The sequence below is a fragment of the Melospiza melodia genome, chromosome 6, assembly GCF_035770615.1.
Source record: "Melospiza melodia melodia isolate bMelMel2 chromosome 6, bMelMel2.pri, whole genome shotgun sequence".
Classification (NCBI taxonomy): domain Eukaryota; kingdom Metazoa; phylum Chordata; class Aves; order Passeriformes; family Passerellidae; genus Melospiza; species Melospiza melodia.
Genome location: NC_086199.1, coordinates 63,460,178 through 63,476,574, shown reverse-complemented (window position 1 = coordinate 63,476,574; position 16,397 = coordinate 63,460,178). Strand labels below are relative to the sequence as shown.

Genomic DNA, 16,397 nt, shown 5'->3' with positions numbered 1-16,397 from the left:
GGTGCTTTGGGGCTCATCCGTAGCTGAAGAAAGGAAATGCTAATAATGGTGTGATTCTAAATTCCCATAAAGAGCCTCTTGGTTTAGCCCAAGCTATAGCAAATTGAAACAGCTCCAGGTCTAGCCTGGAGAGGAGGAACTTCGGGGTTACTTTATCACTCACTGCCCAAAAATAGGCTGTAGCCAGGTTGGGATCAGCCTCTTCTCACAGGCCACCAGCAACTCAAGAGGAAATGGCCTTAAGCTATGCCCGGGGAGGTTCAGGTTGGACCTGGAGGTCCAGCCGGGAGGAATTCCTATACAGAACGTGATGAGACATTGGGAGAGTGGCGGAGTCACCTTCCGAGGAGGTGTCTAAGAAAAACTTAGAGCCATGGTCTAGTTGACATAGTGATGTTTGATCACAGGTTGGACTCGATAATTTCTGAGGTCTTTTCAAAACAAATTCTTTCTGTGATTCTGAGAAATAGTGTTGGTAAATCAAGAGCTTGGGCTAAAATGCACACACTGACCTGGAGGCAAAATAATCATATAGGTAAGGCTGCAGAGAGTCTGCAGGCAGTACTGCTGACTCTGGGTGTGTCGAAAGGAGAGGTCAAACCTCTGATGGCTTTTGACAGGCTGTAAAATAAAAGGTTGTGTTTATAATTGAGTTTTTTTATTTTCTTCTGCTTTGACCTTCTACAATTTGTTTTTTTGCATGCAGCATGGCTTGTTACCGCTATTTACTACAGCAGAAGTTTTAGTATAACCCTGTTATTTCACAGGCTGCTTACAGGGACTAAATACTCTATCAAAAGACTTGATAAAAAAATGGATGTGTTATATCATGATGTAGAAGCAAGGCCAGCATATCCTAGTAGTGCACTTCCCAACAGAAGCCTTCCTGTGGCCTGCTGTCTCTCTTGGTTACAGTTAGGTGCAACCTGCTAGAAGCTGAACTGGAAGGTTGCCTTATTCTGCTGAACTGCTCTCTTCTTTCATTCCCTCTTGTGTAATGAAGATCTTCATGAGCATTCTTCAGCACTGAAAAGAAAAATGGAAATATTTTTCCTCTGAACAGAAGTCTTGTCAGTGAAGCAGATGCATGGTCTTCTATGCCCAGATCCATCCCAAATTTCTGTAAATTTAGAGTTTCATGCAGCCTAACTTTGTGTTTTCTAGTGTTGAAAGCAGCCCATCTGATACTCTGGCATGGCAGAAAGCATTGTGCTCTGTGTTAAGGGATAATGAATGTTCAGTGTCAAGTACAGAAACATGGTTGTGTGTGTGTAGTGGAGCCATGGATTCTGTTTAGTCCTGAGTTCGTTTTGGTTCCAGTAGTGGCTGGAATGATCATAAGGAGCAGAAGAAAACAATAACTGGTGAGACGAATGTGAGAGAAGTAACAAAGGGAAAGGAACAATTCCTTTTTTGTACTTTCCACAACTGGATCCTCACCAGCTGAAAACACTCAGATGAATGGTGATAGTTTTATGAAGGTCAGTGCAATTATTAAAGGCTTTGTACCAAAGTGCAATGAAATTCTGAAAAAAAAAATTAATGTAACTCCCATATAAAATGGGAAGGGGGGGGACAAACATTGTGGATTTGTTGGCAAACAAATGTGATGCCAAATGTTTTATGTAATAGGAAAATATTTCTTGGTACCATCTCCCCTTTAATGCTGATTTTACAGTAATTATAAATGTCTTAAATAATCATGACATCTTGGTATGGATACCCATTTATGCTTTTTTTTTGGGCAGCCTGGTGTTTTATAGATGTTAGGCTCAAACCAAAATTGTACAGAATTACCAACTCAGTGTGTTTGCAAAGGGTTGTGCCTGGTGCAAGCTCTGTGCTGAGTAACAGCTGGGATCATATTACAATGTTTCTTTCAGCCAGGATGCATCTAGAGACCATTACAGACTGTCTTTCCTCTAGATAGCTATTATTCACATGAAATTTAAAAGGATAGATATGCCTACACATTTGTCCTGATTGCAAGCCTTTGTTGAGGCAAAAAGAGAACAGGGTGAATATAGTGAAGCCTCAAAAGCCAGTCAAAGGAGGTTGACATAAAATAATCAGGGTATGTGTACTGCACACTGAGCCCCTTCAAATGAAACATTTAGCTGTGTGCAGCAAAACTGGAGTCATCCACATGCGTTAGCCACTTGGATATTTTCCCAGTTCTCAAGAAGAATTTGCAGCTCATGCTTAGCTTGTACTGCCACAACTATTCTGCTGGCACTATTTAGGCTACTGCTGCAAAGGCAGTTGGATACCTGCATGACTTGCAGTATTGACAGGAATACAGCCAGACAGGACTGACAGACTGAGCCTTTAGGTGTCACTGTGCTCTTAGGAGTAGAAAATAGCTCAACATTTTGGCTAGCTCAAAAAAGATTTCTTTTTTTTCTGATCACAGAAAAAGCCTCATTTGGTGACATGGGAAGTTTTCATCTTCAAAGGTGCATGGAAATTATTATTAAGCACCAAAATCTATTTGTAAAGCTGTGAAAAAGGAAAGTGCTCTTCATGAAAGCCTACAAATAATCTGAGTTGAATAATAGACTAATTGGGCACAACTGCCTGTAGTTGCACTTGGTCTGCAAAATGGATCCAGGGACAAAGGGATAATTGCATGACTACCACATGCTGTCATCCTGCCTTTCCATAGAGACTTGCACAACTAAAAGTACTCATGTAACCATGTATCCTGAAAACACCCAGAATAGACCCTTGAGGGATATAGCCACTGTCAGACAGATGGCATCAAGTATTACGTAGATCTTTATGAGAGAAAAATGTATCACGAAATTAAAGGTACTGGAGCTTGATGAATCTAAAGATGCAAGGTCTAGACAAGGAGAATTGACCATGGGAGCAAACTATCCGGGGCAACAGTGAATTTGACTATATCAGAGCAAGACTCAGTGCCTTTCTGGAAGATAGACTGTAGCTAAAAGCTAGATATTGGGCTACATTCACTGGTGTAAAAAACAAAACAAAACAAAAAACCCAGATGAAATGAAATGGCTTGAAGTGTGCTGAAATAGAGGCGAAATGACTAATTGATCTCCAGTGGCCCTAAGTAGAATCCCATGATTCTATAAGTCATTATTCTCCACTAAGCATACTAATCCCTTGCATCATGACTGAAGCCCCCAGCACACTTGTGGCTAGGCAGTCTAGGCCAGCTTTGAGAACATTTGAACCTATTTTCAGCTGAAGATATTAAATGCTCTGCAAAGTCCCACCTCTTTGGCATGTTTAAGACAGTTTAACCTTGAAATGTTTTCAGTCTCGGGAGCAGATGTGGTGTGGGACTGTGTTACTCTGCATGTTTATAACCATCAGGAGGAACATGTGGCGCTGGATGTGTACACCTGCATGCCCAGGGAGTCAGGCAGTGGGAATCTCTACATGAACACAGAGCAACTGTGGCACTCACACAGCCGATGGCAGGCTCACAAGGGGGATGTGCCTGAGGATGGAGCTGCACACAGCAGCCTCCGGCCTTGTCAGCCTCACAGGGACTGTGCAGGGTACGTGCAGGAGATCCCGTGCACTGTTTTGGGGTCCCTTTTGAGGAGGAGGACCAAGGCACAGCCTCCTGCAGTCCACCCTGTGGAAAGCATGTTGTTACGGTCTATACTACTGAGAGTCTGTACCTTGCTCTTCACATTTGAAAATTAAGATTGCAGATCAATGGCCTGCTCAAAGCTTAAGTGAAATTTCCCGGTATCTTGATGGGCCGTCCCTCTCCTTCTCCCTCAGCAGTTCCATCCTCTGAGGTGCCTGAGAAGCCCGGTATTTCACCTTCAAAAATCAACAAACTTCTCGGCATTAGGGTCACGATGAGAGGAAGGGATTAGGCTGTTCCCGAGCAGGGAGCGTGCAGTGATTCACGGACACAGCGGCTGACGCTGCCCTGCCGGCCCTCACCTCGGTCCGGGCCCGTTTGCCCCCACGGGAAGTTGCATCCCAGCAGCGGCACGGCCGATCCCTGGGGCCTAGCCTCCAGCTAGCCAGTCCTTTCGGGCCGCAGGATCGCACGGGGGATGCCCGGGAGCGGGGGCACACCTCGGGGCACATCCCGGGGGCCGGGCAGGGACCGCGCCCGCCGCGGCTGCGGCACCGGGAGGCGCAAGGGGGTCCGGCGCACCCGCGGCGCTCCCGCCTCCGCACGGCAGGTGGCGCCCGAGCAGCGCCCGCCCGGCGGCTGCGGGGGCGCGGGAGCCCCGGCGGCGCCTGCGCGCTGCGGAGGCGGCGGCGGCGGAGCGGCCTGAAGGAGCCCGCGGGGAGAGCGGGCGGCGGCTGCGGGGGTTCGGTGTGTCGCGTCCCAGGGCGGCCGTGATCGTGCGCCACGATGCCTGCGGTATCGAAGGGCGATGGCATGCGAGGCCTGGCGGTCTTCATCTCCGATATCCGCAACTGTGAGTGGCACCGGGGCCGGGGCCTGGGCTGGGCCGCGCCGGCCGTCGCCATGGGCTGGTGCTCCGTGGGGCCGGGGCTTCACCCCTCGATCCCCTTCCCAGTGCTCCCCTCTTGCCCCTGACCCCCGCAGCGGGCAGCTCGGAGCGCTCCTGTCTCACGAAATGGCGACGCGCTCGGGGGGGCGGTGCGGCGGGGAGGGGGGGCAGCGTAAAGCATTTGCCCGTGGGTTTGTGCGTTTTGGGTGGGTGGGTTGGCGTGTTTCCCTCCCCCTTCACCGCCCCTGTCACCCCCCTCGCCCGTCCTTGAGTGTCGCGGTGGCCGCCCCGGCCGAGGGGGTGCCGGGGGTCGGTACCGCCGTTGTTCGCGATGCGCCGGAGCGGTGCCGGGGCGCGGGTGGGTGTGCGGCGGGGCAGGGAGAGGCGTCCTGGGCTCCTTCCAGATCCCTGAGCGGCTCTCGGTTCATCACGTCACTGATGGAAAACAGGCCTCTGTAGGCGCCTGAGAGCAGGGCCCTCAGTGCGTATGCCTAGGCTTGGCTTAAAGTGGCTTGAAGATTCTGCTTTGGTGGAAATCGGCGCTTGGGATCAGTGTAATTAAAAATGGGATGGAGGGGGGTGTGAGTAGTTGCCCCCCGCGCCCCCGAGCGATGTGGGGGAGCGTGTCCGTGAGTGTGCAGTGGGAGAGGAGGAGTACAGATCTGCTGCTGCTTGGGGGAAGGGGCATGTGTGGGGGCACACCTCAGTGCTCAGTCTTCCTTTTGTCCGAGAATTGCATACAATAGTTTAATATTAATCAGAGTTAGAGATCTAAGTGTATGATGTGGCAGGAATTGCCTGGGGAAGGGCTAAGGTCGCTGTGGTTGGTGTGATGAAACAGCTCTATTTTGTCCACCTGTGTGTCTCTGTAGATCACTTGAGGCTATTTTAAAAGCAGTGGAGGAATGATATTAAGGTCTTCTCTCTAAAGATATAAACTGGTTTTGGGAATTTTTTAGTGTGAATTATGTTGTTCTGACTGGGCTTGCATTGGGATTATTTAGTCACACTGGCTTGAAAAACTTCAAATTGACGATTTCTAATAAAAAAAAAACCTGGCAAAGAAATTATACAGGTAAAATGAGACCATTTAAATGCTGCGTCTTTATAATCAGGTGATTTGGACATCGAGACGTGAACAAATTCAAGGTTGATAATCTTCCTTAGAGCAGAAGCTGTTTGAATGAGGGGGTTTTTCTTTTTCAAAACAGAGTTGCTGGTCCTTAGGTTGCTTTAGGCTTCACTCTGTTTGTAGAAGAAGACCTATAAAATGTGTAGTGTAGCAGTTCCAGGTTACACAAGTGCTCCTGTGCTTTGTCTAGTTGGCCTTGCTATTTAGTGAGCATTTTCAGTGTCCTGGTGTTCTGTGCAAGCTTTGTGTGTAACATAGTTCCACTTGGTGTCATAGCAGTTAAGACTTGTTAAGCTGTTCTATTTACCCAACACAATTCACAGTGATTTTTTAATCATTGTTTTCATTGATTTAGCTAGAAACAGTACGGACTTGATTCATTAGTGTTTAATGTCTTGCAGTTGGTTAAATTTGTCCATGCTTGTTTTTAGCGGAATTTACTAGAAGTAAATTCAAGAGAAGCATTTGGGCTCTTAGGTTTGTAACATGTGTTCAGGGATGTGAAATAACCAAATTTAATGTGATCGGATATAACAAATTAGGTACTTATTTCCCCACGAGGCTGTGTGGGAACAGAGCTGAAGCTACCTTTGTCCATATGGGACAACAAACCTCTCATGCTCTAGTTATCTTCAGGAGACACAAAGATGTAACCTACTGGTGATACAAATAGAATGTTAACTTCGACTCTTTACACAAATACTGGTATATCTCTCATGTTTTGTCTCTGTCCAGACGGATGTTTGGGAGCTGTAATTACTTGTGTATCTTTCTTGTCTTCATAATGAAAAAAGTAGCAGCATCTTCTAAACAACTGCAGAAGAGCTGGTATTCCCACTAGTAGGTGATGTATGAAGCTTCCAAGTAGCTGTGAATGGCATTTGAGCCTTCCCTTCAGTGGAGCTCTGAGTGCTGCCAGCTAAGCCTGGGCTAGCGCACACAGAGCAAGATTCACAAAAGTGCTTCCTGGAGTATTCACAGAAGTACTCTCTGGAGACTCTGGGCTCTGCAGGTACTGCTGTTGGCTAAAGCTCCCTCTTTGCTTCTTCAGGGAGGAGCTAGATGTTGTCAGGAGCAAAAAGTAGCAGCTGTGGAGGTGAACAGCATCTTTTGACTAAGGAAAGAAAGCAAGTCTTCCTTTTCTGAGAAGGGAGGGGAGCTAAACCATGTGCAGCTCATGACCTCTATTTCTAGCCTTACAATTGGACTAAATATCTGATAGTTGCAGTAACACAGACAGTTCGGCTGGCATTCTTAATTTGGCTTTGCTGAACTCCTGTATCTGTTTTGAATACTGCCACAAAGGCTTGGCAGTTTTAGTTTGCCAGTAGCCTTTCCAGATGATACGTAATGGTGAAACATGGTGTGTATGGGGGGGTGTATGCACAGATAAGGATTCTACATTGTGGATGTCCCGAAAAAGGAAAGTGCAGTTGTGTGCTGGCTGTGTTCAGAGGGATGCGCAGCATGTGATTTCAAATAATTCAAGGAACCTAAACTTCTGGGGGATACTTCTGTAAATTTTGACTGTTTACCTTTGGAAATGCTTGATCTCCTTACATCAAGATTTATTTTTTGGATATTGTATCTACAATGTCTGCAGCATTAAATAATGCAGGATTCTCTTACAGGTTGGATATATTACTGATTTGGGAGTGATGCCTGTCTTGCCTATCTTTATACCGGTCTGCTAGAGGCTTCACATAAGTCTCACTTGATAGCAGTTTTCAGTGTTTACAACTGTAGCTGATTGTGAACAAGCAGCTCGCACTACCAGCCTGTCTTTAATACTAAAAGCTTGGTTGTCACTTCTGTGTTGTTTAGACATAATTTTGGCACACGGTTTATCTATTAAACTTCTTGATTTTTATCTTAAATACTTCTATGTCAGATGTATTTTTTAGAGCAGACTATTTTAAAGTACACTGATTTCCCAAAAGTCTGTGATGTTTTTCATTAAAAACAGTTGGAATACTACTTGCAGCAGCAATTGTAAAATATTTCAAGGCTAAGAGAGGCTTCTTAGCACTTTGACTTTGCTCTAGTCTCTCTGAAGCTGTCATATTGAGTGTCTTCTTTCAAAATGAAATGTTCTTTATTCATACAAAGATCAAGTGAATTTTTGAAGTATGGTAATAGAAGAAAATGAATTATCCTTCAGTTCCTTATAGCTCTCCAGAATTTTGTTTCAGGGCAATTGTAGGCTCTACATTTTGCATATGGAGGTCCTAGTGCAGATGGCAGATAAAAATATTTTTTAGGAAATAACCCTTTTAGATATCTGTCGCTTTGCCAGTAGATGCATGAACTTTTCTAGAGACTTGTTCATTTGGATTGTTTTGTAACATATATGAATTACTACAGATAAGGTTTTTAGCTTATCTTTCATAGACAGCAGAGAAGAGACAAGAAAACTACAGGTTGAAAGCCAAACTGCAGTACTTGATTAGGATAGCCCAGTTAATGAGTTCTTGGTTGGTGTGACTGAGAAAATAGTCAGGTGTGGCTATGCTGTACAAAAGATTGTGGTGGAGTGGAGCTGAAAGTTCTGAACCCTGTGGTTTGGTGAAGTGCTATCCAAACTTAGGGGTTCAGGTCAGGAGGAGTCCTTGTCACTGCATGGATTATGTGCCTCATGAACTAAAACCTAACAAGATCTGCATGTGTTACAAGCATATGGACTCCTGCAAGAAATATTTATTCTTAAATAGTATGTTAAGTCTTTTCTTGTGTACGTACTGCAGAGCTGCTGAAGCAATTTGCTTATGTGAGATGGTGCTTTATAAATTCTCCAGCTGTTTTAGCTGACACATAGAGCATCAGGACTCTGTTTTCATTTTTTTGAGTACAGCTTTATGCTTATCTCACAATGAAATACTTTTAAGTCATTTGTCACTCAACCTATTCTGCTGCAGCAACAGTGCTCTCTGCTATACGCCCTGAAAACCAGGAAAGCTTGCTTTTCTCCTTTCATTTGCAGCCTGTAATGTAGAAATAGTTTGTATTATAGTAGTAAGTGTATTACTGGTAACCCTCTGCTCCATGTTAAAATTGGGAAGCCAGTTCCTCTTAGGTTGATGAGATGTGTCTACACAGAGGCAAAAGCTGCTTTTGTCACAGGTTTGGAGGACAAGACAGTTCTTAATTTCCCTTGCTAGGTAACTGTCTTAACTTTTCAGTTGTGCCCCAGAAGTTGGAGAGGCTGAGGAAGGATTCCTGAGTTTGTTCTTCAAATGTTTCTTTGTATGTTTTCTTCCAAGTTACTGTTTCTTTTTCCTCAGGCCAAATTTTTTCCTTAAATAAAATCCAACAAATATAATAAACAAAGGTCCATCTCTTCTCATAGGACTTAATGCATTAAATTTTCATTGCACTGGACAAGGGATAGTGTCCTGAAGCTGAACCTCCCAAAATGTGTCTTTGCTTCACTGCAAAAAGATAGTTCATTAAATTCATCATATGATGATCACCTGTTTGAATGGATGGTAGGTTATGAAGTGCATTGCAGGTGTAGGTAGGAGGGGCATGTACGTGGATTAAATGACTACATGGGTATGTATAGAGTTATTTTTCTCTGTGGGAACAGCCACCCAGTGAAACAAACTTCACATAGAGTGAGTTGAGCACATACAGCTGGATTTAGTTATCTGTAAGTCATTATTATATGTCAGTAATAAGCTGTCACTGTATAGGCTAAAGCTACTGCATTGCTCCTCTGAGTTCTTGTTTGCATTGCATGTAGTGTTAAAGCAGGACTTGAAACACTTCTCTAGACAGTCAGAGACTTTTTTTACATGTATTCTTAGATTACTTACCTTTTGAAGAAATTGAAGGCAAAGCATGTTGGTTTGCTCTCCTGCTGCTTCTTCAAGGCTGTGGCAGTGCATCTAATATGGTTGGTTTCTGGCCTGAACAAACAGCCCTAAGGATGTGCTATAATAAGCTCTAAGTCTTGCATCACTTGCTACTATTTGCAGGAGAGTGCTTTAAGGAAAACACAATTAGCATGAGATTAGTCTGAGGAGGATCTCTAAAGCAAAACTGATGCTCTTCCCATGGCTTCTCTGTCTTGGCTTGCTCCTGGTCATTTCAAAGAGCTCTGAGAGGCTGAGATTTTTTTGTTAGTGTTTTTTTTTTAATGTTTGTTTAATTTGTGCATGTTTGGCTTAGAGGAGAGATAGTAAAGAGTTAGAATCTTTCATGTGACATCCAACCTCTCTGTTAGGTACCCTGGACTGCTTAATTTGAAATCCTTTGTATAAAGACTGCCCATCAGGACTGATAAGAGGAAGCTAAGGACTATTGCAGAGATTATTACATATCTGCATTAGTTAATGAGCTCAAAAGTATTTTAGGGTCCCTGAAGCAGTAGTTTAGAAGTGATAGCTAAACTAGCATAGGCCTCAAACTGTTCTTCTTTTTGAACATGAACTAAGGAGGTAGAAGGTAGAAGAGAGTCCACAGTGACTTGTAGTAAATCAGTGCTGATACTGCCTTATCTTGTTGAAGGGAGTGTAGCTCTATGCTGTGAAAAGACTGGTCAAGGAAATGACTGCTTGGATGCTGCTCAGTCAAGGAAGGAGGAAGAACTCCTTTTGTACAAGCCTGACCCTGCACTTACTTCTTGGCCTGAAGCATATCTTGGCATATCTTCTTGGCCTGAAGCTTCTCTTTTGATAGGAGTCAATGTTGTTTTGCCACCTGAGCTGACAGATAGATGTTCTGTATGTCACAGAGTCACTTGGATATGAACTTCCAGTACACTTTCAGTTATTCTAGGGAAAGCTCTAGTCTTAAGCTAGACCCTGTTACCTGGTTACTTCTCATTTTCTCATAACTTGTGGTGCTTAGTTAGGAAAAAAAGCCATGGTAAGCATCCAAAATCATTAAACTTATATTAAATTGTTGCAGTTTATTACATCTGGATTGAAAAGCTGCTTTTGTGCTCTTATTTCTTTTCTCTTATGAGGACAAGGAGTTAATGGATTAGTGGATTACCGTAAAGCCTGTGACTCCCTTCTGTTTCCTGAGAAGGGGCAAATCTCTAGTGCCACAGTGGAGGAAGAAGTCAGTTCTGTGGATAGTAGTTCCCTTACTGTGCAGAATATTAGAAATGTCCTCTACATAAAGTTCTAAAATATCAGTAAGTCACTGGTCCCGGTCTTTAGATATCTAATCACAGCAGGATGTCCCAAGACACAATGCTCCTAAACTGCCTTTGTGCCATTTGTGATCTTCAGCATGACAGGCACTTCTTTTCTTCTGATCAAACAGATCTTGTGGAAGGACAGCATGCACTCCTGTTTCTGTTCATAACAGGATGTTAGCACGTCAGTAAACAAAAAGCTTCTTGTTCTGCAGACTTGAACAGGTTCATTTGTGAACCAAAGTGAAGCTATACTAACTTTTTTTTTAAAGGTGTCTAGTATTTTATCGTAGTCTCTCTGGATTAGTTGTGCAGTGAGTTTGTAAACAATTGCACCAACAAGCTCCTTCAGACTCAGATGGAGGTGGAGCTTGCACCTCTATTGTAGTAGCCTAGAGAGTTTAACCAAATGAAGGAGTTTATGTAGACAATGTGAGGATGGGCAAGCAGACCACTCTAATGTATTGCTGTGCAACCTGTCTGCCTTTCTTTTGCCCTCTTCGCTGCTGTGCTGAAGAGCCAGCTGAGAGATTAGGGAGAGCTGGAGGATGGATTTGGTGGTTTACTTCATGAAGATCATGATCTGCATAGCAAATGGCTAATCTATCCTCTAGAGCTGTAACAGGAGTATCTGTCCTGCTGGCAGGTAAAAGTAATGGTTTAATTTACTGATACGAGCAAGTAAAAAAGCTCTCTCACAGAGGCAAAAATGGAGGCACTGATTACCTTTACATGCATATTTTCCTCTATCTCTACCATTTTTACAGTGGAGACACTATTATTTGTTTTCCCTGTCTTTCAACCAGTTTCTTTCTTTGTTCCCTGACAGCAGGGTTCAAGAATGCAGTGTAGCCTTTGCATCATGCTTGCAGGCTGTTTTAGCAGTAGAAAAGGCAAGTGGGTCATTTGATTGCTTTATGCCAACTGAAGTGTGTTTAGACAGTGAATGGGTGAACTTGTTCTGTACCTGGTCATGTCTTCTGCTGTCACTGTCACTTGCGGTAAAGCTGGCATGATGTAGCCTTAGCCTAGACTTTGCCATCTTGCTTTTTTGTCGTTAGGCTCCCAAACTTACCTGCAGCAATACAAGGTAGTGGCAGGAATGTGTGTGCCAGGATGAGAGCAGTTTTTAGGACCTGTCTGTAGCTGTCTCTTAAGAAGCACAGCCTTGAATCCAACTGACTCTCAAACTATCAATGTTTGTTCAAGGGAGGCTGGGTAGCAGTTTGGCAATGCTGTCTCTCCCACCAAAGTGGCCCATCAGCTTAGATGCTCCAAATGTAGAGGCTAAGGAAAACATAACCAGAAACATTCTTATATTTGGAAAACACTGACTCACAGCTCTCAGGGAAGATGCCTAACATCACCTTTGAAATTGAGAATTTATCATTTGTGTGAGAACTTAAGTGTTGTTCCTAAGTAAGTTTTCATAGCCATTAAGGAATTCAGAGAAGTTCCTGCTTTAACCTTGGTAGTATTTGTATTCTCTCCTAAACAGAGAAGTAGACTTGTCCTCTCTTCAAGGCCTGTAGTAATTGAATGTGAACAGAGTTCATGTTATATTAGACCCATGATAGTGCCACAAAATTACTTACACTACTACTGGCTTTCAAGAAGCATGACAGAACTGTGGCAGGCTTTTTCCGTGTGCAAAAGAGCTCCTATTCTCTGCTTTATAGTTCATGCCAGCTGACCTATAGTTGTGCATCTGTAATCATAAACTGTCAGATGGCCAAAGGGCAGGTAAGGCTAAGAGTGTATCAGTTCTCACCTGTATGTAAATTCAAAACAAGTTATTGGCTGGGCTTAATTACACTGACTGCTGGCCTAAAGCAGATTGGAGCCAGATGAATACTGGGAACAACTAAAGTTTTGTGAAGTGATTTATTTATTTGTTGCTTCAGATGTTGACAGTGTGCCTGTGTTTCAAGGCCTTGCCTGCAGAAGTCTACTCTGCTCAGTATTTGTGTAGCTGCTTATAGAAAAAATGTTTCTCTCTTCCTTTGGGAAATAAATGTATAGGCTTGGTCAGAAGTATATCAAGGGATTTGTATGAAAGTTAAGAACTAGTAGCAGTTCTAGTTAGCACAGGTGGGTTGTATGCCTCAAACTTGCCTTTAACAGTCTGCAGTTAGTATAGCAACAGGTTAATCCTGATGGAGCAGGTCACTGTCTGAGTGAGCCAAAGCTGCCCACTAATTCTAACCTTGAAGCACTTCCTTAACCTTGCAGCCCTGCTGCCAGGCTACTGTTAAGATATGTCAGGTTTTTTTCAAATGAATGGGCTCAACAAACCCCTTTCATGTAACCTCTGTTTTCTCATTCTTTAGGTTGTAATGCAGAGCTCTGAACAGAGGAATGGAGGTGTATTTGTGCAGTACTGAAGTGCTGACTGTAGCTTGGATTACTGGGAAATACAAGAATAGTAGTTGGTTCTTTGATGAGCTGCATGACTTACGATGTTCCCTACTCTATCTTTGTTAAGCAAGATGGTAATTAAAGATAATACTGCTCTGCAGACTAAATTTACCTTCTCTAATGAAGGCAGTAGGCAGCATGATGGAGTCTGAAGCCTGACAAACTGCCAGCTATGAAGTAATCACCCATAAGCACCTTGGAGTGTGTGTGGCTGGGTACCTGTGTGCTCAGTGCCCATCTTGGAGATGATGAGCAGCACTCATACAGTGGGGCTGTAAGGCTACAAACACTACATGTCTGTGATGCAGAACAGCAACCAAAGCTTACTGACTTGCAGATATTTAATGGTAGTCTGTTAAAATGGTAAAAGTCTGAATAAGTGAAAGTGAGAAGGATACAGCCTGAACTCATATGGAACATAATCTTCTTGTGCTCTGGCTTAACTACTGTCCTACCCAGCAGTCTGTGTATATGACATGACCTTTATTAAAGCCTCTCCCAGCTGAATGTGTGCTTACAGAACATTTTGTTAGTGTACAGCTCTGATAATTTCATGATACTGGGGCTGGGTAAGAGCCTGAAAATGTGGCAGAGCAATTTCCTTTGCTAGCTCTGAAATGTAAGCCTTTATTCCTGCAGCATAGCACTCCTTCAGCTATTATCATCTTGTTTTTACTGTCCTAAGGACTACTTGAGTGTTTTTAGTGATAGTAAAAATAAAAGATGCATATAGAAATTATTCAGTGAGTGCTGGCAAGTCAGAGTAATGTGTTGAAAACTTCAGTTAATCAAACATATTTTAACAGTGCCCTTCCACACTTAGTGGGACAGAAGATCTATCTAGAAATTTGTTCTTGTTTTATGATACTTCTGTTTTCTTTTGTCCTTTATAATGGAAGCTGCCTTCCACTGTGAGGTTTTGTTTTGCTTTGTCATCCTCTAATATAAGCAGTTAATTGTGTTTGAGTAAGGTTACCATACAATATAAACTGCTGGAGTTGAGGAAATTTGGGGTTAGATACTTCAGCCTGGTTTTAACTTGTCATTTGTCCTCAGCATTGTGCGATTGCCCTCAGTGACATTTAACACTTGGTGTGCTAGTGCTGTTCTTTAAAACTACAATTTCAGGCTTGCATAGACTTTAATTAGTAATAAGATGAAAACTTAATTGTTCAACGTGAACTCCAATATATGAGTTTAACTTTTTATCACCTGCTAACTACTATGCTGTTTATGTTTGGTCATAGTCTGGATGAGATCATATACTGCCTTCAAAATAGAACAGCCTGAAGAAATTATTTGAAAAAGACTTTTGTTCATATGCTAAGTGATATGATAAACCTTCAGATACGAGTCTGGGTGTTCTGTCATCTCACTGCTACAGCTGTGTGCATGGGGGTGGGATTTCCATGCTTGTGTTGCTGAGCCTGCAGACTATTTCTACGAAAGGTGCTGAGTTCACAAATTCCTGAAGTATTTTAGTCAGGCTTTGCTTAATGCTCTGTTGCTTGCTTAGGACACAAAGAACCCAATTCCTAGCAGTAACTGATAATCTGTGAGTGCAGCAGGTAAATAATGCGGCTTGAAGGGTTTGCCAGGAGGTTTTGGTGGTTTTAAAAAAGTAAAAGATGGCCTTGATTTCATCTTGGGGTAAGAAAAGCTAGCAAATATGTTTCTCTTTCATCACCCTATTTTTAACATTTTAAAATTGTGATTATTACACACTTGCTGAGGTTAGAGAAACAACTGCTAATAATTCAAAGTAAATATTGCAGTTCACTTCCCTTACAAACAAAGGTTAAAGATACAGAGTAAAGACCTAGTTTCTAAATTTAAAAACTCAGGTTAGCAATGTCCCAGACTGAGCTCTATATTCTCTGCCCTGTTAATGTAAATTAAGTACAAAATCTCCACACTCTGTAGTTATGTCTTAATGAGATGTGTTCTTCCCATGGTAAAAGGGAAAATATACTAATAGCTTTAGGAGATTAAATTTTTCATCAGAAGCAGATGTATGGCTGAAAATAAGGGAAGTGTTCTAAAGTCTTTAAAAAGAAATACCTTACAAAATTGAAAATTGGAGTGTTGTTTATTTACATAAACATTTGCACCCTTTTGGGGTATGTTACTGTGGCCCCTGTTCTCAGAGGGTGGGACTCCAGAGCAAAGACTTGCTTCAGTGTAGTAATGAACTCCTAATGCTGGCAAGTGCCCTAGAAGCATTTGAGTATCTCTGCTGTGTGCTCAGGACAAATAATCCAATTAAGACAAATCTGAAATCTATAAAGGAAGACACTTCAGGTCTTAGATTGTACGACTTGCTGCTCATTTATACAATAAATACTGTTACTGCTTTAAAACCAGCTTTCTTTAGATTGACAAGTTAAATTAGAACAAAACTCGTGTTGCATAATATATTAGTGAAAACTGGTTAGACTTTGTGATTCCAGCAGATGCATCTTTATAAACAGAGAGAACTGTACTGTGTTCTCTAGCTTTGTCATTTTAGAAGTTAATTGGAATTTCTAGGTCAAATTAAAACTGTGGACATGATCTTCTGCTTTATCTGGAAATCCGGGTGCACACAGATAGCAACTACAGTTTGTTTCAGAAGAGGAATTGTAAATGATTGAGCTCTGAAATTGTGGGTTGTTTTTTGTCCTGTGGAGTGCCTGCCAAGGCACCCTGCCCGTGAGTCTTTTGAGCAGCAGCCTTTACAAAACACTGTAGTAGAATGGAAAAATGCATTTGAAGTGAATTTGTGGGATCTGTAGGTGTTTTGTGAAAAGGACAATGCAAACTGAAGTAGTTGCTTCTGTAGTGGGCTTAACATTTCTGTTTGTACAGTGTGCTGTGCCTGCTCTGTGTCTGTTCTCTTGTGGTTGTTGTTAGAGGCAGATGAATACAAACCTGTTTTCTGCATCTTATGCAAGAGTTGGTTTCAGAAGTCCTAACTTCAGTTTATTTTTCTTGAGTCTGAGTCAAGAAATTGCAAAATCTAGATTCATTTGTACTTAACAAGGGATTCCTTTATACTTTGCTCTTAAACTATCCTAAGGCACTTGCGTTTCCTTGAGTTACTTAGTCACCTTTTATAGGGCCTGCTGTAAATTCCCCAAAGGAATAGTAAAGGGAGGATTAACAATCCTAGGATGACACATGCAAATGTAGGGGAATATTTAAATACTGTGAGATGTTTCTGTTGAAGAAAGGGGTGAGATTGGAGGTGCTTTGGAATCCT

General features: G+C 42.7%; 1 protein-coding gene across 4 annotated transcripts in view; it reads left to right on the top strand.

Annotated features, from left to right (window-relative positions):
- The first annotated feature begins 4,258 nt into the window (after positions 1–4,258).
- AP2A2 (adaptor related protein complex 2 subunit alpha 2) overlaps positions 4,259–16,397 on the top strand; it is a 44,179-nt gene continuing 32,040 nt past the window's right edge. For 3 of the 4 annotated variants that reach the window (XM_063158697.1, XM_063158695.1, XM_063158694.1), the window contains exon 1: positions 4,259–4,424. In XM_063158697.1, the coding sequence (XP_063014767.1) occupies positions 4,358–4,424 (67 nt within the window). In that variant the 5' untranslated portion in view covers positions 4,259–4,357. The remainder of the gene's footprint in view (positions 4,425–16,397) is intronic. The other variant, XM_063158696.1, reaches the window with a different exon arrangement.